The sequence below is a fragment of the Bubalus kerabau genome, chromosome 1 (assembly GCF_029407905.1).
Source record: "Bubalus kerabau isolate K-KA32 ecotype Philippines breed swamp buffalo chromosome 1, PCC_UOA_SB_1v2, whole genome shotgun sequence".
Classification (NCBI taxonomy): domain Eukaryota; kingdom Metazoa; phylum Chordata; class Mammalia; order Artiodactyla; family Bovidae; genus Bubalus; species Bubalus kerabau.
Window position 1 is genome coordinate 112,440,001 of NC_073624.1, and position 21,690 is coordinate 112,461,690.

General features: G+C 38.4%; 1 protein-coding gene across 1 annotated transcript in view; it reads right to left on the reverse strand.

The window, feature by feature from the left end:
• Positions 1 to 21,690, reverse strand: part of OTOGL (otogelin like) — a 171,221-nt gene that overhangs the window by 56,626 nt on the left and 92,905 nt on the right. The window contains exons 27-33 of the mRNA XM_055587024.1: positions 19,034 to 19,150; positions 18,033 to 18,189; positions 17,351 to 17,377; positions 10,000 to 10,167; positions 7,974 to 8,252; positions 5,616 to 5,733; positions 610 to 689 (exon numbers count right to left, since the gene is read on the reverse strand). Coding sequence (XP_055442999.1) covers positions 610 to 689; positions 5,616 to 5,733; positions 7,974 to 8,252; positions 10,000 to 10,167; positions 17,351 to 17,377; positions 18,033 to 18,189; positions 19,034 to 19,150 — 946 coding nt within the window. The remainder of the gene's footprint in view (positions 1 to 609; positions 690 to 5,615; positions 5,734 to 7,973; positions 8,253 to 9,999; positions 10,168 to 17,350; positions 17,378 to 18,032; positions 18,190 to 19,033; positions 19,151 to 21,690) is intronic.

A 21,690-nucleotide genomic window follows, 5' to 3' on the forward strand; every position in this document is an offset into this window, starting at 1 on the left:
GAATGTTCATATAAGGAAAATGTTTTGGGAGAGAGGATGCAAGAGGAAAGTTAGAAGAAAAATTTGCATAGTTTTAATGTTGGAGAAGACTCTTGAGAGTCCCTCGGACTGCAAGGAAGTCCAACCAGTCCATCCTAAAGGAGATCAGTCCTGGGTATTCATTGGAAGAACTGATGCTAAAGCTGAAACTCCAATACTTTGGCTACCTCATGCAAAGAGTTGACTCATTGGAAAACACTCTGATGCTAGGAGGGATTGGGGGCAGGAGGAGAAAGGGATGACAGAGGATGAGATGGCTGGATGGCATCACTAACTCGATGGACATGAGTTTGAGTGAACTCTGGGAGTTGGTGATGGACAGGGAGGCCTGGCGTGCTGTGATTCATGGGGTCGCAAAGAGTCGGACACGACTGAGCGACTGAACCAAACCGAACTGAAAAGTAACTCAGAACCAAAAAACTAAAACCCACTTTGAAAAAGACAATGAAGGAGAATCTTATGAAGGTTTATTGTTTGTCTAAAATGTCTGTTTTTATAGTTACTTGCCACTGTATAAATATATTCATGTATTTTACACTTCAGAATAAGTTAAGTAAGATTCATACTTACAGTCTTCTGGATAAACACATTTGAGAGTGACTTCATCAAGGATCATATGTTTAGGGCAGTAGGGAAAGCATCCTTCAATCCTTCACATGAAAAAAATTAAAGAAAAAAATTTAATATAACAATATATGGCATTTAATATATGCAATTAAGATACAGTTTTCCTAAAATTCTTCTATTTGCCTTGTCAAACACTAAGGATTGCTCCATTTGCTATTATTCCATCATACCTCATTGTATGAAACCAAAAGTTAGTGGATAATAATGAAGTATTCATGATTGAGGCAGAATTTGAACACAGAACATTCAAAACATACACTTAAATTTGGCACACACCAAGGCCACATTCTATAAATTACTGGAAATGAAGAAGAATCCTTTATTGTGATTTTACTCTATGTTCATCATACCGTTATTTTCCTACACTCCCTCACATATAAGAAGATAAGACACGCTATTTGAATATTCATAAGGATGTTGGTAGAACCAAATCAGAATGTTCAGTGGCTGTCTCTGCCTATTATTAAGCCCTAAAGTCATTGGAAAGTAATTAGAAATCTCTGGGTGGCAGACATGGAGTCGGGACATGGTTGCTCTTGGAGGACTGGGAGGGGAATGGCAGAGGCTACAGTTCTCTCAAGAGCCTCAGGGCCTGTGTCTGAAATAGCAGCAGTGCTCAGAGAAGGGGTGGTTGCATATGAGCCTAAGGAGATTGAATTTCAAGCTCCGAAACATCTGGTCTTTTATGTGGCACATTGCACTTTCAAGAATCCCAAATTTCAAGAAGAATGGATTTGGGCATCATCAGCCCAAAACACATGAGGCCATCCTGAAATGCTACTGCTCTAAGGAAATGAAGCCAAGATGATGACTGAGACTACATCTTCCTTTTCGTTCAGTTGGGTCTCAGAGTCCAATTTATTTTGATTCAAAAGAAATATACCCTTCAAGTACAGCCAGTTCTTAGACTCACACATACTAGAGAGAATTAACATACTTACGGTTTTTAAAAGGCTTGCTTGTCTGCCTCTCAAATACACCAGCAGGCTATAATACTATTTTTAATATTTTACTTATTTAAATAAATTTTTTTTGGCTATGCAGCATATGGAATCTTAGTTACTTGACCAGAGATTGAACTGGCGCACTCTGCATTGAAAGTGGAATTTTAACCACTGGACAGCCAGGAAGATCTCTCAGTAATTGTAAAATATTTCCAATTGCCTTAACTATAAAGTAAAAGTTTGGACCCAAATACTCACAACCTCTTTCCAATTCAGTGTGGATATGAACTAACTTGATACTCTGGGCACGTGTTGCCACCAGAGGGCACTTGTTCATGGAAGGAAATCGAACCCAAGAAAAGCTAACTTCTCTTTTAACAGGAGACTGCGTGGTTGCCTCTTGAATACTTCCTTTACAAATTTTTTAAAGAAATACTTACAGCTTAGCTTATGAGACCAATTATTTATTTCATAAAATGAACTTAAATAATAAAACTTTAACCAGTATATGATATTCTTATCCTACTCTAAACTTTGTCAAGCACATAAGAAAAAGCTACTAAATTACTGAAAATATTAGGGACAGTTGGCTATCCTCAAATTAAATAAACACCACTTTTTTATGCAACTCAATTATTTTGCAATTGCTTTATGCAAGTCAAAACCACAGCTATTCTTTTTAAAATATCTTCCCAAACCCAGTAACTTGTTCCTTTAAAATGTCTTCATGGTTGCACACAGCAGGGTTCCCTTTACTCTGTCATACAACTGGTAATTTAGTCAACTTCTGACTGATAAACATGCCTCAGATGCAAAACAGTTCTTATAATAGGTATATTATGTAATAGGAATAACTCTACTTACATATGGGCTCTATGGTATGCTAGTTGGCATCTTTTATGAAACTTCTCATTTCCACTAGATATTTTTATTTTCAACACTTGCTATGTGCCAGAAACTGAAATCCTCTAGAACCAGCGTGGTGGTGGGGACTTGGAGGGGGTGTGCAGGGCAATGCTGACATGCCACCCCAGTACCTGAGCCTCCTCTCAGGACAGCAAGGACCAGGAGCAGCCACAGTGAGGTGCCTCAGCCAGGAAAAGGGGAGCAGTAGAAAGGAAACAGTCATGAAGACAGAGATGAGAATTGGCTTGGCAGGGATGAAGTTTCATCCTGAGTCTCTGCTCCATGCTCTAATCACACCAAAACATAAACTCCGGGGGATCTACAGACCAAACAGTGGAAGCACTGAAGATCTGGGTTCAACCACCCTGGAGACTGTGTATGCCACAGGAAACAAACTAGCCTAATGCCATTTCAAGTATAGCTCCATTTCCTTCCCAGTTCCAGGCTGCTCTTGTCCGCCTCTCTTTCTCCCTTCCTCCCCAGCACTCCCCAGCATGCCCTCCTCCCTATGAAGGCCCTGTTATCTCCTGGCCTCCTGATGGCTCCCAGAGGAGACAGGAAATAGGTTTGTGAATGTGAAGGGTCCAAGTGAGTGGTGACGGCTTCTTTTCAGAAAGAACTGGTTGTTTTCATTTTTAAGAAAATAAACAAAAGTAACCTAGACAGCATATTAAAAAGCAGAGATACTACTTTGCCAACAAAGGTCCGTCTAATCAAGGCTATGGTTTTTCCAGTGGTCATGTATGGATGTGCGAGTTGGACTGTGAAGAAAGCTGAGCACTGAAGAATGATGCTTTTGAACTGTGGTGTTGGAGAAGACTCTTGAGCATCACTTGGACTGCAAGGAGATCCAACCAGTCCATCCTAAAGGAGACCAGTCCTGGGTGTTCATTGGAAGGACTGATGTTGAAGCTGAAACTCCAATGCTTTGGCCACCTGATGTGAAGAGCTGACTCATTTGAAAAGATCTTGATGCTGGGAAAGATGGAAGGTGGGAGGAGAAGGGGACGACAGAGGACGAGATGGTTGGATGGCATCACCAACTCAATGGACATGAGTTTGAGTACACTCCGGGAGTTGGTGATGGACAGGGAGGCCTGGCGTGCTGCAGCGCATGGGGTTGCAAAGAGTCGGACACGACTGAGCGACAGAACTGAAGTGATCATTTCCTTCCCTCTGTTCCCGTAGCACATGTTGCCCGTCAGGATGTCAGTGTTCAAACTCTGGCTCAGCTGCCTGAAAGCTGTGTGGTCTGAGGCAAGCTGCTTAACTTCCCCGTGCCTTGGTTTGTTTTCTCTTCTGACAACGGGAACAATGAGATTACCCATTTGTAGCACTTAGCACAGTGAGCGTCATGTTATACATAAACACTTCAGTGTGCTGCGCTTGTGGCATGTATCCCTCTGGTCCTCTTTTCCCTGTGCGGTCAGTTATCTGTTGGTGTTCCTGTCTTCCTCCTAAAGACTTTGAGCTCTTTGAAATAGGGACTGCATCTCACTTATTCATATGCCAGAACCTTCTGTAGTACCAGTATTAGTTGTAGAGCAGAAGCTCATAAATAACTAATGGAATATGTTTCATTTAAAAATATTCCCTCCTACTACTGCTGCATGTCTCTGTCCTCCTTTACAACAAAACTGCTTTAAAAAAAAAAAAAAAAGCTGTTACACTATCAATCTCCATTTTGCCTCTTCCTGTTCTCCAGATTACCAAATCCAAAGAATAATTTTCAGTCTCAAGTTTAAAATCCTTGAAACCAAATTCCTGACTTTTCCTCTAAACCTCTCCTCCTAATATCTTCCTTATCTCAGTAGCTGGCAACTCAGTCCTTCCATTAAATTGAATCATTTGAGTTTGTTGATATTTGAGCAGATTTGACCACAAAAATGGCAATTTCATATGATTCTGAAATCAATGAAATGCCGAGACCTGACCTGGAGCCCTTACCTCCTCTTTCTCTCGTGTGCCACATGCACACGTGTGTGCTCAGTCACTTCAGTCATGTCCAAATCTTCACGACCCTATATACTGTAGCCCACCAGGCTCCTCTGTCCATGGGATGCTCCAGGCAAGAATACTGGAGTGCATTTCCATGCCTTCCTCCAGGGGATCATCCCAACCCAGGGATCGAACCCATGCCTCCTGTACTGCAAGTGGATTCTTAACCGCTGAGCCACTGAGGGAGCCTCTTTCTCTCATAATTGATGTTAAATCTCTCAGCATCCCTATGGCCTTAACTTCAAAATGCAGGCAGAATCTGTTCACTCCCCGTAAGCTCCAGGGCTGCCACCCAGTGACATTCCCTTCATGTCCTGCCTGTGTCACTGCCCACTTCTGCCCTCGTTCTTCCCCTCCCCCGAAGCCAGCGCAAGGGCCAGTGTAAGCCTGGGAAAGGACCAAGGCCACTCCTCTGCCCCGAAGTACACCAGGCATTACTCAGAGAAAAAGACAAAGTCCTCACGACAGGCTACAAGGCCCTGTGTGACTTCCAGCCACTTTTTCTGGTTTCTTCTCCTATGTCTCTCAGTTTTGTTCACTTTGCCCCAATTAACTAGCCTCCGTGCTCATCCTCAAACACACCAGACGTATTCCCACCCTGGACCTTTATACTTCTCTCAGGTTGAAAGGGTTTTTCCCCAGACACCCACATGGCTAGTTCCCTCACTTCCTTCACATCTCTTACTAGATCTTGCCTTGTCAACCTGTTCTTCCCTGACCACCCTATATTAATGAGCAAACACGCATATCTGTTTTGTGCTCCCTTTTCCTTCCTTTATTTTTGTCCATTATAAATCCATCTAAACAAAAGTTCACATTATATATGTACATTTTAATTTTTTATTCTTTGCCTCAGTGCAGCAAAATGTTTAAGCTAAAGAAAGGTAAGTACTTTGTTCAATACTGTATCCCAGCAGCTACAAGAATTGCTGGCATAGAGCAGACTCTCAATAACTACTGCTTGAATAAAACGAAACAAATTCATGAATGAGTAACTAGAATAAATTACTCTTGAGAATTTTTTTTAGCTAAAAAAATAATCACTGGGAACAGAATCTGCTAATGCTAGAATCTGTTCATTAGTGGTTAAACGTGACTTACGGTGGAAGAAATTTACACGCGAGAGCTTCAGGGTCACTGCAGGTTTTAAAACAGGGAGTGGCACAAGGTTCGTATTTCCATTCACACATCCTCCTGTAGGGCACTGCTGCCTGGATTTCTGGGGAAAAAATGAAGTTCAGATTGTGTATATTTTTAATGGGCAGCTTGGAATGCAGTGATTTATAACAGTAAACCCTTTAGGGTTTGAAACTTTTTTGATTGAAAAGACGGGGCGGCAGAGGTTGGGGGCGGGGGGAGGAAACGGCATAACTGCTTGGTGATCAAAGCATTTCATGCTCAGGTCGAACATCAAAATCTTAGTTCTTCTTCCAAATATTTAAAAAAGCAAGAGGTAGGAGGAGACTAAGGACAATTCTAAATCACCTTCCTTTATTTATGTTTTGCTGGTGTTCAGTGATCTACGTATCATGATAATAGCACACACTTGTTTAGAATTTAAGTTTTTGTAAAATAGCTTTTTGTCCATTATTCTATTTTATCCTTGCAACAACCCTGTTTTGTGAATATTATCTCCATTTTATAAATGAGGGAATTGAGGCTAACAGGAGCCAAGTGACATGCTAAATTCAATTAGGAAAATGGCAAGACCAAAGACATATTGCCTGACATGAAGCTTAAGGAGAACACTCCATCTTTGTTCTTCTCATAGAATTTAACTCATTGCACATGGTAAGTATTATCTGATGACATAAATGAATGAATTGATTTGAATAATACATGCTCGTAGTTACAAAACTTCCCTTAATGGAAGCTTTTTCTCCTGCAAACTCAGCTAATACTTTCCCCTTCCCCTGTCACAGAGCAGTCCTTCTGCAGCAGTCCAAGATTATCTCTGAAGAAGAGAGCTCTGTAAGGCAGAAAGTTCAGGAACACAGGTTATGTTACTTGGACTTAAGATATGGAATTTAATTCCAAGGTATGAGAAGGAAAATGAGGCTTTCTGGAAGGCACTTAAGCATCTCAATATTAAAATAATAGTTAAGCCTGGGTTCCTAGAATCATGGATCATAAAAGAGGATTGGTTCCAAGACTAGAATAAACCAGAGTGTCTCCTAAGTTCGGGAAGCCCACAAAGATGAGTTTCTGAGATTCGGATGATGCCATTGACTGCAGTTGTCCAAAGCTCAGGTAAGGGCACTGGGTCTGGTTATGATGGAGTGGATTTGAGTAATGGAGGGGAAATAGAGGCTCGCAAAATTCAACTTTTAATTAAACTCAAGTAAAACTATCACACTTACTCTACAGAATATTGTATATACATGTCAGTGACTCTTTCTCATGAGACCAGGAACCCCATTCAATAGGCAAAAATTTGAAGCTCAGTTTGAAGTTTCTTGAAACTTTCTTGAAAAAATTTGAAGCTCAGTTTAAATTTGGACTTCACTGGTGGCTCAGATGGTAAAGCATCTGTCTACAATGCAGGAGACCTGGGTTCCATCCCTGGGTCGGGAAGATTCCTTTGAGAAGGAAATGGCAACCCACTCCAGTACTCTGGCTAGAAAATCCCATAGATGGAGGAGCCTGGTGCAGGGTCACAAAGAGTCAGACACAACTGAGCGACTTCACTTTCACTTTGAACTTTCTAACATCCAAACAAATTTATAGAAATTTAACCACAACAAAAAAAGCAAATGATTGGCTTTCTTAGAAATGACTTAGAAAAGTTGATTAAAATGAAAAAATTTGGGAGACTCAAGGCAAATATTGAGCTCTTAGGGTTTGAAAATAAAGCATGACTTTTAAACACTGGGTGAGGCAGTGAGGATTCCTCTCTGAAATTTAGAAAATTCAATAGTTTAGAACTGCAAGGATCTCTAGAAATAAGACGGGGATTCTGCTGAACCAGAAAAATCTAGAGGTCAGTACAATTGGACTCCAAAGTATTCAAAGAACACATTCAAAGCATTCAAAGTATTTGAAGTATTCAAAGAGATAAACACATCATCTTTGTCATAAAGAATCAGACTAAGTGAGAAGTTGCCTTCTATGAAAGAAAAAGTAGATACAAAACTCTACAAGAAGACATGGGTAAGCTCTATTTCCAAAGCTCAGACAGTACTGAAAGTAAAAATTGAGGCAATCCTAAAAAATAATGTCATTTAAGGCTATTCTAAACAATTTATTACATTAACTTATGTAACAAAATAACCCTATAAAGTAGGTATTATTTCTTCCATGAGACAGACGTGTAAACTTAAGGATAGGGAGGCCAAGAAACTCATTAAGGTCATACAACTAATTATACACATTAAAATAATTTTTAAGTTAAAAATCTAATATATTTTCTGTCACTCCTTAAATTATCTACTTAATATATGGACATCTCAGGACACATACCTTCCACACTGAAGCTACTTAAGTGTTTAAATTCTTCAGAATCATCATATTTTGATGCTTTGGCACTAGAATCTGTCAATATGATGAAAAAGCCTTTCTTGCTGTATAACTCAAAAGCGCTGTACCCAGGAATCCAGAGGTCCTGATGGTGAAAAAATGTAGCTCTCCGATGAAAGGCTGAATTCGCTTCCCACAGTTTCAAACTAAGAGTGTCGTCATCGTGGACACAGAGAAAGTAGTTGGGCCTTTCGGCAGATTCCAAGGAAATGAGTGCCAATGCTGGAAAACAGAGCAGTCTGTTTGACAACTCCCCGAGTTCTCTGGAGAAGCTGGATCATCAGCACTGGCATTGTAAAATTCATGTATAAGGTGGACAAAAACAGAACCATGCAACTGTCATGAATAGTTAATGCCATTCTCAAAGATTTTAGGAATGAATTACAGATCTCTAAAGGAAAAAAAATTATATTTTCATGCAATGCATTAGAGTGACAGCTCTAAAAATATCAGTCTTTCACAAGTTCTGTGTTTTAAAATAATTGATCATGTTCGTGGAGGAAGAAAAAAAAATAAAGAAATGTCAACCTAGGACCCCAGAATGTACAACTCTATACAAATAGTTGAATAATTAATTGGACATACATTTGCACTTGCAAGCTTTAGCATTTTCAAATGTACAAAATCTACAAATGGCTAAATTGGATGATAGAAAAGAAAAAGAAATAGAGAAACAGATCAATTTAGACATGTCACTGCATTTCAATATCACTGAATTCTTAATGAGCAAATGTTCTTTCAAGTGATTTTACTGCATTAAGAAATGACTGTTTGCTCAACCTTATTGTCTTATTTCCCTAGAGATGATCAAAAAGCTAATGAACAACTACAAAGCATTTGAGCAGTGTCATGCTTTTTTGTTATGTGCTTTAAAAGTTTCCCCTATATCTGTAAAACCCATGGTTAATTGGTTTAATTGAGCTCTTAGATTTAATTTCTTAGGCATTAATTTCTTTAGGTCTTACTTAATTTGACCTAAGGATTTTTCTATTAAAAACATTAATTATTTTAAGTTACACAATAAAGAGCTCTCTCAAGTCCAATAAATGATTCAAAAAGCATTCATTGTGTCCTAAAATATACAAACCCTTCTATTGAGCACTGGAATATAAAAGAAGAATTTAAAAATTATAAAAGAAAAAATATATAATGCATACATGAAAACTTAGACTGTGATAGGTGTTTTCATAGATTAAAAGAAATAAAGGAGCTCTTTTTACAAGAATAGAGCAATTTATTTTAACTGGAAAATCAGGAGAGTTCTCTAAATTAGTAAAAGTTAGGTCAGATTCATTCATTCAATAAATATTTCGTATGTTTATAGAACACACCATGCATGGTTCTAAGCAGGGTTAGAATAGTAACAATGTACCCTGAACATCACGCATCAGAAAGAGACACAGATCATCAGTTAGAATAGATGCCAAGTGGATACAACCAGTGTAAATCTACAGGGGCAAGCCAGTAAATGTGGACCCAGGTACCAAGACAGACAAGGCCACATAAGGATAACAGTCTGTCTCAATGACTGTCTAGACTTTGATTTATGCTCTTAATTTAACTTCCTTGATATTAAATTATGACTTTTTTCTTTAATCTGGCATTAAAACCTTTCACATGTTAATTATCAGCAGACTATTTTAAAAATAGTCAAAAGTTTCAAATTAAATCCTGTGACCAATAGAATGAAAACTGAAGCTGTGCTTTACCAAGGGCCAAAAACCCAACCAAACAATTACAATTCTAATTGCATCTATATATATGCCAATAGATAAACAAAGAAATGATTTTATACACAAAAGAGAGAGCTGGTTCGTGTGCCAGTGTCTTATTTTATTTCAAAAGGTTTAGAGCACCTACAAAGATGTCATAAACATATTAAATTCCCCAATTAATATTTACTGCATGAATAAATGAAAAGGGTCAATGGTAAACTACATCCTTATTTTCAGTTGCAAATTCTACTTACATGATGCCTTCTCTTTGAAAAGGCCTGGAGTGATCATAAAATTAAAAAATAAACTGCCATGAATACTACTTCTTGGCAAGGAGAAAATGCTTCCACTGGTTATATTGGCTCCCAGAATAAGGCCAGTCTGCCCATAACTTGCCAGCATATATGGTCCTTCTCCAAGCCCTAGTCAAATGCAAATGAGAGAATTATAAATTTGCATAGGATTTTTACATTTCAAGCTGTCATTTCAATGGAATAAATTTTAATAACAAAAGTCCTCCAAAATTATTGAGCATTTAAACATTTACCATTAACAAAATAACTGAACTCTTTTCAAAAAGACCATATCAGGGCTTCCCTGGTTGCTCAGGGGTAAAGAATCTGTCTGCCAATGCAGAAGACTCCAGTTCAATCCCTAGTCCGGGAAGCTCCCACATGACCCAGAGCGACTAAGTCCATGTACCACAACTATGGAACCTGTGCTCTGCAGCCCTGGCGCCACAATTACTGAGTTCACATAGCACAACTGCTGAAGCCCGTGACCCCTAGAGCCTGTGCCACCACGACGAGAAGCCCACATAGTGCCACTCGAGAGTCACTCCCACTCTCCACCAGAGAATAGCCAGCACAGCAACCAAGACCCAGCAGACAAAAATAAATGAGTACATAAAATTACTAAAAAGGTTACATTATATTGATCTGGAATATATACATATGTATTTAGAATGTGTAATTTATTTCTTTTGATGTGGACCATTTTTTAAAGATTTTATTGAATTCATTATAATATTGCTTCTGTTGTTTTTATGTTTTGGTTTTTTGGCCATGAGGCATATGGGATCTTACCTTCCTGACGAAGGATTGAACCCCTACCCCCTTCATTGAAAGGCAAAGTCTTAACCACTAGATCACCAGGGAAGTCCCTAGAATATGTAATTTAGAATATGTATGTACATGAATGTGTGTGCATATGTATACATACACGAATACTCAGCAGTGATGAATAAAAGGTTGACAAGATTTCTAGACCTCAAATTCTCTCACCTCTGTGAAGATATTTGTCTAGGTAAACTTTCACTTTGATATTTTAATATTCTACTGTCCATAAACTTAAGTTTAGTTCTATCAATGGAAGGTATTTTGTTAGTCTTCTAAACATCATTTCTCCTTAGTAGGTTCATTGCATTAAAACAGAATTCACAGATATGATATATAATATTTTACTGTTGGGGAATTATTGAATGTCATCAGTGAGGTATGTCTATAGAGAAGAAAATAAGATGACGCTGAACAGAGATGTCAAGTGTCATTTTACTTATGTTATCATTTCTATGCACTTATATCACTTCATATAAAGTGGAAAATACTATAGTAAAAAAAAAAAAAACTAGTTAGTATAGAACTAAACCTGAAACTCAAAGTAATATTTCTAAGAACTTCATCTTACAAAGAAAAGTATATAATTTATTTTAAAAGCTCACTGATATTCAAAATAAACTTATGCATTGTTTCATGACAATAAGGTCAGTTTACCTTCAACCCAATCTTTATGACATTTAACATTTTAAAATAAGTGAGGTACTATAAAATTTTGATGTTTCTTCTGAATTATCAAAATTAAATTACATAATTATTAGCTGTGTACTTTCTACAGTTATATCTAGATATTTTTGTTGTAGGTTATATAAAATTCTAATATAGGTGTGGTAGGTGATTTCATAAAAGATCAATCTGGTTGCCCTCAGTGAATTTCATTTTTCCTCTTTTCTCTAGTTTTTATCTCAAGGACAGTTTTCCTTTCCCAGCCTATTCTTAAGATGGAGGGGGAAAAAAATTAAAGAAATCAACCACCTGTGTTTTTCCCCTTTCAGGACCAAGACCAGGCATAAGAGAAGGGGAGAAGATAATTGAATTAGAGGGTTTAAAAGTCTCCCAAACAGGAAGGAGAGCAAGACCCAAAATTTCCATCACAAGGGCCAGGAGAAGGGGTTGTAGAACAAGTCATTCTCAAGCACTGTCCCATCCACTGACTCGTCAACGAGACACTTTGAGGAGCTGGAGACACTTCTAAGCCATGACGGAAGAGCTTTAGTAGGGACCCAGACACGGTTGGGCTTAGATGGTCAAAAATCCACCTACAGTGTGGGAGACCTGCGTTCAATCCCTGGGTTGCGAAGATCCCTTGGAGAAAGAAACAGCTACCCACTTCAGTATTCTTGCCTGGAGAACTCAATGGACAGAGGAGCCTGACAGGCTACAGGCCATGGGGTCGCAACAGTCAGACACTACTGAGCGACTTTCACTTTCAGACACCTTGAGGACACATGGAGATTTGAAAATCTTTGCTCCCACACCAAGATGGAACTGATCAGATGCAGTAAAGACTTTATGAGCGGTTACAAATGCACACCCTGCACAGTTTCTCTGGGAGCTAATACCTATAACATCCAAAGAGAACTGCATCATCATCTCCACCACCTACAAGTTCATTTTCTAGGAAAGACAGAAGTAACCTAGACTTTTAAGAAGAAAATATACATAAACATAAATACATAGATTTGTGTCTATGTAAATAATGTACAAATGGGTACATAGATGTATAAATTATGAAATTCAATTCAAAATGAAGAAGACATATACAAATACAGCTTGTGAGCTCCAAGCACCCTCAGACACAGATGTCCAGGAGGAGAATGGGAGAAAGGAGACAGACCACTAAACAAAATATTCTCTCCCCTACAAGACAAGTGCCTTCCTACAGCAATGTGAAGAGACAACTGTCATTTGAGAAATCCATTTGTATAAAAATTGAAAGCTTTTGAATCGACTCCCAGTTGATGGATATCTTGCATGTGAATTATTTTCCAGCATTTTCACTAGCAATTGAGGGCAAAAGTCATTGACTTTTATCATTAATCTTCTGTAGGGCGAATTATAATATCTTATACTAAAAGCAATCATTTCCTGTATTGATTATTTACACAGTATTAAGTATATTCGAACCCCTTCCAGTGTTCTTGCCTGGAGAATCCCAGGGATGGGGGAGCTTGGTGGGCTGCCGTCTATGGGGCTGCAGAGTCGAACACGACTGAAGCGACTTAGCAGCAGCAGCAGCAACAAGTATATCCGATCCAACAAAATCACTCTGAACTTAAAAACTTATGTAACAATTTTTAGCAAAATATTTAAGTCTTCTACTCCTTATAGCAACAGAACCTTTATATTTTTAGCAAATTCCGTAAAAATGAACATGAAAATATTATAGAAAGTCATTGTATGAGGGGTTATAACTCATCTCAGCAGCAACCTCTCAAGTTTCCTACTTTTAAAAACATTTCCTCCTACAGAATCACAGTCTTTTATCTCTGCATTTGCTTTGAATAATTTAAGTATTTTAATAACATAGTGTCCTTGACTAGCCTTGACTAGACAAACCTTTGTTGGCAAAGTAATATCTCTGTTTTTGAATATGCTATCTAGGTTGGTCATAACTTTTCTTCCAAGGAGTAAGCATCTTTTAATTTCATGGCTGCAGTCACCATCTATAGTGATTTTGGAGCCCAAAAAAGTAAAGTCTGACATTGTTTCCACTGTTTCCCCACCTATTTCCCATGAAGTGATGGGACCAAATGCCATGATCTTCGTTTTCTGAATGTTGAGCTTTAAGCCAACTTTTTCACTCTTCTCTTTCACTTTCACCAAGAGGCTTTTGAGTTCCTCTTCACTTTCTGCCATAAGGGTGGTGTCATCTGCATATCTGAGGTTATTGATATTTCTCCCGGCAATCTTGATTCCAGCTTGTATTTCTTCCAGTCCAGCGTTTCTCATGATGTACTCGGCATATAAGTTAAATAAGCAGGGAGACAATATACAGCCTTGACATACTCCTTTTCCTATTTGGAACCAGTCTGTTATTTCATGTCCAGTTCTAACTGTTGCTTCCTGACCTGTATATAGGTTTCTCAAGAGGCAGCTCAGGTGGTCTGCTATTCCCATCTCTTTCAGAATTTTCCACAGTTTATTGTGATCCACACAGTCACTTTGACTTTGGCATAGTCAATAAAGCAGAAATAGATGTTTTTCTGGAACTTTCTTGCTTTTTCTATGATCCAGCGAATGTTGGCAATTTGATCTCTGGTTCCTCTGCCTTTTCTAAAACCAGCTTGAACATCTGGAATTTCACGGTTCACGTATTGCTGAAGCCTGGCTTGGAGAATTTTGAGCATTACTTTACTAGCGTGTGAGATGAGTGCAATTGTGCAGTAGTTTGAGCATTCTTTGGCATTGCCTTTTTTTGGGATTGGAATGAAAACTGACCTTTTCCAGTCCTGTGGCCACTGCTGAGTTTTCCAAATTTGCTGGCATATTGAGTGCAGCACTTTCACAGCATCCTCTAGTCAAGGCTAGGGTTTTTCCAGTGGTCATGTATGTATGCGAGAGTTGGACTGTGAAGAAAGCTGAGTGCCAACGAATTGATGCTTTTGAACTGTAGTGTTGGAGAAGATTCTTGAGAGTCCCTTGGACTGCAAGGAGATCCAACCAGTCCATTCTGAAGGAGATCAGCCCTGGGATTTCTTTGGAAGGAATGATGCTGAAGCTGAAACTCCAGTACTTTGGCCACCTCATGTGAAGAGTTGACTCACTGGAAAAGACTCTGATGCTGGGAGGGATTGGGGGCAGGAGGAGTAGGGGATGACAGAGGATGAGATGGCTGGATGGCATCACTGACTCGATGGACATGAGTTTGAGTAAAGTCCGGGAGTTGGTGATGGACAGGGAGGCCTGGAGTGCTGCGATTCATGGGGTCGCAAAGAGTCGGACACGACTGAGCGACTGAACTGAACTGAACTGAACATAGTGACCAGAGAAAACACCAGCTATGACTGGGCAAAGACTAGGTAATTTTACGACAGTTGTGAGATTGAGATGAAACAAATTAAGGATAATCATTTTAAATGATTTGTTTTTATCAGTATCAACAATTTCCTCAACTCTCCCTTCCCCCTCAGTTATCCACCTTAGGCATTGCATTACTTTCACAATCTCTTCCTCTCCTTGGTAGTTTGACTCTATCCACTATTACTTGGATCACAGGAAACAGAATCTCTGTCACCCATGAAAGCAAAATGCCCCTTGCTCACCCTCTGAATACTACCAATACAGTGTTAACAAATGAAACTAGAAGAACTGGTTTGAAGAATCTTGTAACACATTAGAAGAAAGAAAGGCAGCAGATTTATTGACAAAAAGCAGTACGTCTGAAGCAGCAAGAGGTAGAAATTCAATATTCATAGAAAATTCTGCTTCTGTTTCCAAGAGACTACAGAAGGAACACCAGAAAGTACAAAGGCACAGATGGAGATTTTTCACGGCAGATCTGTATGAGGCAGGAATTCCTCAGTGAGGGAGTTACTGGCGCATTTTCTCATATTACGGTCTGTACGTTGTGTTAGAGCATATGATAATGATGTGCTGTGGTCATCCCTAGACTAGGACGTGCTAACCATTACCAGACAATGCAGCACAGAGACCAAGCTCATTGGTTCAGACTTAGATTGTTCATAAATCCATTTACCACATTTTGGCAATGTGACTTGGACTAAGTTATTTCATTCATCTATGCTCAATTTCTTCCTCTGTAAAGTGTTAATAATGATAATAATAATAATGTTATGCTTTTCAGGCACATTTTCAAGCTTAAATTATATGATAAAGATGTCATTAATGCAACAAAAACTATTGTTATTATTAGGTATTTGTTGTTGTTCAGTTACTAAGTTGTGTCTGACTTTTTGTGACCCCATGGACTACAGCACAGTAGGCTCCTCTGACTAAAACATCCATTTTCTTTTTAATTTATCATCTCTATTTCACTAAAATTTTCCCACTTTCTTTGTACTTTTATAGTTGACAGATTTCTCCCTGGCTCAGTAAGTCACCAAAAACACTTTGGATTGGTGGTTTGGGTTTTTTCTGTAATGGGTCAGCTCTCCTATAACTGTAAATCTAACCTATTCATCATGGGTTTTGCCCAGTTACTAATAAAATGGACACCTCCCTGGAACATCTTTTTTTGTCTGAATTAGGTTTCCGTGACTAGGCCTTCCTCATCAAATAAGTTTGACAAAAAGCAGCATCGGTTCTGCTAATGTCTGGCATTTTCAAAGAGGATATAATGCTCAGTCTCTTACATCTATGTCTTGGTTTTAGGCAGCACCTCCTCTTAGACTCATTGACTCATTGGGAAAGACCCCGATGCTGGGAACGATTGAAGGCAGGAGGAGAAGGGGACGACAGAGGATGAGATGGTTGGATGGCATCACCGACTCGATGGACATGAGTTTGAGTAGGCTCCGGGAGTTGGTGATGAACAGGGAGGCCTGGCGTGCTGTAGTCAATGGGGTCTCAAAGAGTCGGACATGACTGAGAGACTGAACTGAACTGACTCCTCTTAGACTTCCGGTTGCAAATTTGAATGCTTGGGGGACTAGGATACTTTCATTATTACTAAATCAGTAAGTTCTCATTCTGATAATATATAAATAATTATTTTCTGTAAAATGATGGCTAAATAAATTTCTATATTATTATTTCTTTCTTTAATTTCCACAGCATAATAGAGTTCAAACAATGTCCATTTTTATTCATAATGCTAAGAGGTATGTATATCCTTCATCCTTTTTACCAAAAAAATTAGCTAACTTTACTCATTCATTCATCCCTTCATTCTAGGACTACTAAGAGCTTCCTAGGTGCTGAGAACTTAGTTACAACACTATTATTTTTCAAGGGAATAAATTTTAACACAAATACTTAGAAATTTAGATACATTTTAGAAGGCAATGGCTTTCACTGAGTCATACAGTTGACACAAACAACATAATTTGAACTGTGCAAGTCCACTTCTAAGCAGATTTGTTTCAACAGGAAACATATAGCACTGTGGGGCTCCCTGGTGGCTCAGTGGTAAGAATCTGCCTGCCAATGTAGGAGACGTGGATTTGATTCCTGGGTTGGGAAGATCCTCCAGAGAAGGAAATGTCAACCCACGCCAGCATTCTTGCTCGGAAATTCCATGAACAGAGAAGCCTGGCGGGCTACAGTCTATGGGGGTCACAAAAGAGTTAGACTCAATTTAAGCAACTGAACAACAATACAATCCATAGTCAGTTGAATCTGAGAATATAGAACTGCAGATACGAAGGGGACCAATTGCGGAGGGTTCGTGCCCTCAACCCCCGCCTTGTTCAAGGATTAACTGTATGACAAATTATGAACTACTTATACTCTGTTCCCAGAAAAGTTTTTCAAAAACTGTGAATCCAAAGAGACATTAATAAAATAGTATCCTGATACTCTCACATACCTTCATTGTAGTATTCACAATCAAGTGCTAAAAAGATAAAAGAAGAAATGTTAAACTAAATAAGAATCTGAGCACTTATCTTGAATATGTGGAAAATATGATTTACCAATAGCCAGGTGAAAGAACTCAGAATGACATCATTATTTGGGAATTTTCTCTAAGCTAAGAGGATTCTTTAAGAGTACTGTTAATAATTTATTAAATTTCCTAAGATTATTTTATAGGTAGGCAAATACATTAGCCAGTCTATAGTCCGCTAAAAGGGTTAAAATCATAAGCTGTTTATCAGATGATGTACTATCTATAGGAGTAAACGAAAAGTTTAAAAGGTCAATCTGAATACAAATTCAAAATGTTTTTAAAACAATGTTTCTTATTACTAGAACAGTGGAATTTCATAGCCATAAGAGAGTTATAAACAATTTCTCCAAGGATGGTATATAATTTATAGTTCAAATGTTACAGTGATAAGTCAAACACAGAACAGAAAAACTTACTTCAAAGTTTCTTTTATAAGTCCTTTAGCTATACTACAATTTATATACCTCATCAAAAGAGTATAAAATTTACTTATCTTAAATTTGATTTCCATGAGTTCCATGGTATCATTTCTAAGACAAGACAACATGAATCTCCTTATAAGCGTCCCACCTAATGATGATGTTCTAACTAGGGTACTCACAACAAAGAGTAGATGATCTCCAGTGAACAGAAACCCCTTCCTGACAGCACCTGTATGCATATGCTGCTATGCTTGTGCATAAACATTCACAATCCCCACCAAGATTACAGTTACACGTGTCTTCATGACAATTTTTAGCAAAAGAAGTGACATCAATCTGAAATGAAGTAAAAGATAAATTAATTTCAAAATGTACTAACTACAGTTGATTAAAATTCAGCCTTCTAAAAGAAAACTAACTGGTAGATTTTCAAAATTTGCTATAATCGGCTTAACACTGCCACCTAGAGAGTTCTAAATATCTCAAACCTCTATTTGCCCAAATGAAAAAAGAATTTATTAGGCAAATGTAAGATCAAAGAACTAGCAAAACAGGGAAGAGGACTGACAAATACAATTTCAATATCTTTAATACAACAGATTCATATTTTGTTTCATTATTGGCATATTTGCATGGCATTAAAAGAATGTTCTGCTTCCAAACATACTTTGTTTTTAATAATATCTTAAGCTACTTTTAAAATTTCTATTGGGACCTAAAATTGTTATGGTGGAAAGACATTTAGAAAGTTAATGTCTAAATAAATTACATTCCATCTTGGGATGTGCTTCTAAAACTATTTTAAATGTGCCACTAATAATCATTTTAAACTATACTTTGGGTTAAGGAGAAGAATGCCATTCGGTGTTGTTCTCCAAAGAAAACTAAGGATTTATAGTTTTGATAATGGACATAAAAATGTTTCGTAACCTGAAAAAGACCATTAACAAATATTATGTACAAATGTACTCTGTTAATAAGATGACATGAGGAAGAATGTAAATTACCTAATGTGCCAGTTCTACAGAAAAACAAATGACCAAATTGGTCTTCCTAATAAGGGTTAGGTAGTATACCTAAAAAACCAATGGGCAGCTAAATTATTTGTCCAGTTAATCTCAGTATTATAGACACTGCAGTAGTTGTTTAAGTTGGAAAGTTTAATAAAGTATTCACTCACCACATTGCGACAAGAAGCAAAAGCATCGCTGTACAGAATGGAGCATTCTTTCTTGGCATAAGGAAATTTGTTCTGATGTGCCTCGCAGGGTTTAAATGATTCAACTGGGGTTTTGCACTGTGGAAAAAGTTAAGGGAGAAAAGAAAGTTTCCAACGAGGAAATTTCTGAAGCTGAAACCAGAGTAACCTAATCTGATTTCAACCACTACAATCATATCTAATATATTCTCATTCTTTTAGACAGACTTTACCGAAAGCACCTGTGCTCAGCCGGCTCATGTTAATAGCATATGTTATTTTTGAAAGTAACTAAATTTACTATTAAAGCCATGACAATATTAGAGAGTGAAGTTAAATAATTTTTAAACTGTCCACTGTAGTGTTACATGACTAAAAATTTTCCATAAGCAAATTATTCTTTTTCCTTTAATTTTCACGTCTTTCATTTCTATCACAAGCCATCCTCTGAGGACTCACATATACTCAAGCAGCTACAGCTTGCCTCCCAGATACTCAGCAATTTGGTCTCTGCCTCTCCTAATCCACCTCCCTCAAACCGGCCTGGAAAAGGTGATCACTGATCTCCTCATTACTAAATATAAAGGCAACGTCTCAGTCTTTGTCTCACCTGATCTCTCCCTGTCTCTGACTCTGTTTAGTACTTTACCCTTCTTACATGGCTCATGTGTTTCTGGTGGCAACATTTTCCGGTGGGTTTCCTCCTGATTCATTCGCTGCTATTCCCCATCCTCATTCCACTTCCCTTCTCTGCAAGGCTTGACCTTCAAGTCTTTATTTTTATCATTCTATACACTTCTCAGGCCTTCAGCAGACTCTGTGACCCCATGGACTATACAGTCCATAGAATTCTCCAGGCCAGAATACTGGAGTGGGTAGCCTTTCCCTTCTCCAGGGATTCTTCCAAACCCAGGGATCGAACCCAGGTCTCCTGCATTGTGGGCGGATTCTTTACCAGCTGAGCCACAAGGGAAGCCCCCTGTATATAATAGTAACTGCTGAATCCCAGATCTCTTTTCTGAAATATCCAGACTTGGACATTTCCATATTCCCATCCCAGATCTCTTTTCTGAAATCTCATTTCCACATAAAATCTCTGTCACTTCTCTCTCAACATATCCTGACCTGTATTTTTCTTTACACCACTGTCTTGTCCCCACTGCCCCCTACCACCAACTTTCCTCTTTGCCCTGTCTTGTAGAAGAGCACCAGTGTCTAACCAGTAATCTAGGAAGACAGGAGACTTCCTTGAATTCTCCAAATCAGTCCTTCATTTGGCAATCCTTTCAACAGGGTCTGATGTTTCAGGTCTCTCAAATTTGAACAGTTTTCTAAATCTTCAAAATGTAACATTTCTTAGTTGGATTATAACCACCTAGTTAACAGCCTTCGAGTCTAGATCCTAGCACACAAATATCGCAGCCCTGTATTTTGCATTCCAGCCATTCCCTACTTCAGACCATTACCACAGCCATAATGAATTACATAAAATTCCTGTAAGGTACCATACTCAGATTATGAACTCCTTATTGCCAAATTCAGACTTAAATTGAAGAAAGTAGGGAAAATCACTAGACCATTCAGGTATGACCTAAATCAAACCCCTTACAATTATACACTTGAAGTGACAAATAGATTCAGGGGATTAGACCTGATAGACAGAGTGCCTGAAAAACTATGGACAGAGGTTTATAACATTATATAGGAGGCGGTGATCAAAACCATCCCCAAGAAAAAGAAATTCAAAGGGGAAAATGTTTGTCTGAGAAAGCCTTACAGCGAGCAGATGAGAGAAGAGAAGCTAAAGGCAAAGGAGAAAAGGAAAGACATACCCATTTGACTGCAGAGTTCCAAAGAATAGCAAGGAGAGATAAGAAAGCCTTCCTAAGTGATCCATGCAAAGAAATAGAGGAAAACAACAGAATGGGAAAGATCTAGAGATCTCTTCAAGAAAATTAGAAATACCAAGGACTCATTTCATGCAAAGTTGGGCACAATAAAGAACAGAAACAGTATAAACCTAACAGAAGCAGAAGGTATTAAGAAGAGGTGGCAAGAATACACGGAAGAACTGTATAAAAACAATCTTCATGACCCAGATAACCACAATGATGTGACCACTCACCTAGAGCCAGACATCCTGGAATGTGAAGTCAAGTGGGACTTAGGAAGTATCACTACGAACAAAGCTAGTGGAGGTGATGGAATTTCAGCTGAGCTATTTCAAATCCTAAAAGATGATTCTGTGAAAGTGCTGCACTCAATATGCCAGCAAATTTGGAAAACTCAGCAGCAGCCACAGGATTGGAAAAGGTCAGTTTTCATTCCAGTCCCAAATAAGGGCAATGCCAAAGAATGTTCAAACTACCACACAATTTTACTCATATATATGCTAGCAAGTAATGCTCAAAATTCTCAAGTCAGGCTTCAACAGTACATGAACCAAGAGCCTTCCAGGTGTTCAAACTGGATTTAGACAAGGCAGAGGAATGAGAGATCAAATTGACAACATCCGTTGGATCATAGAAAAAGCAAAAGAGTTCCAGAAAAACATCTACTTCTGCTTTGTTGACTACCCTAAAGCCTTTGACTGTGTGGATCACAACAAACTGGAAAGCTCTTAAAGAGAAGGGGATACC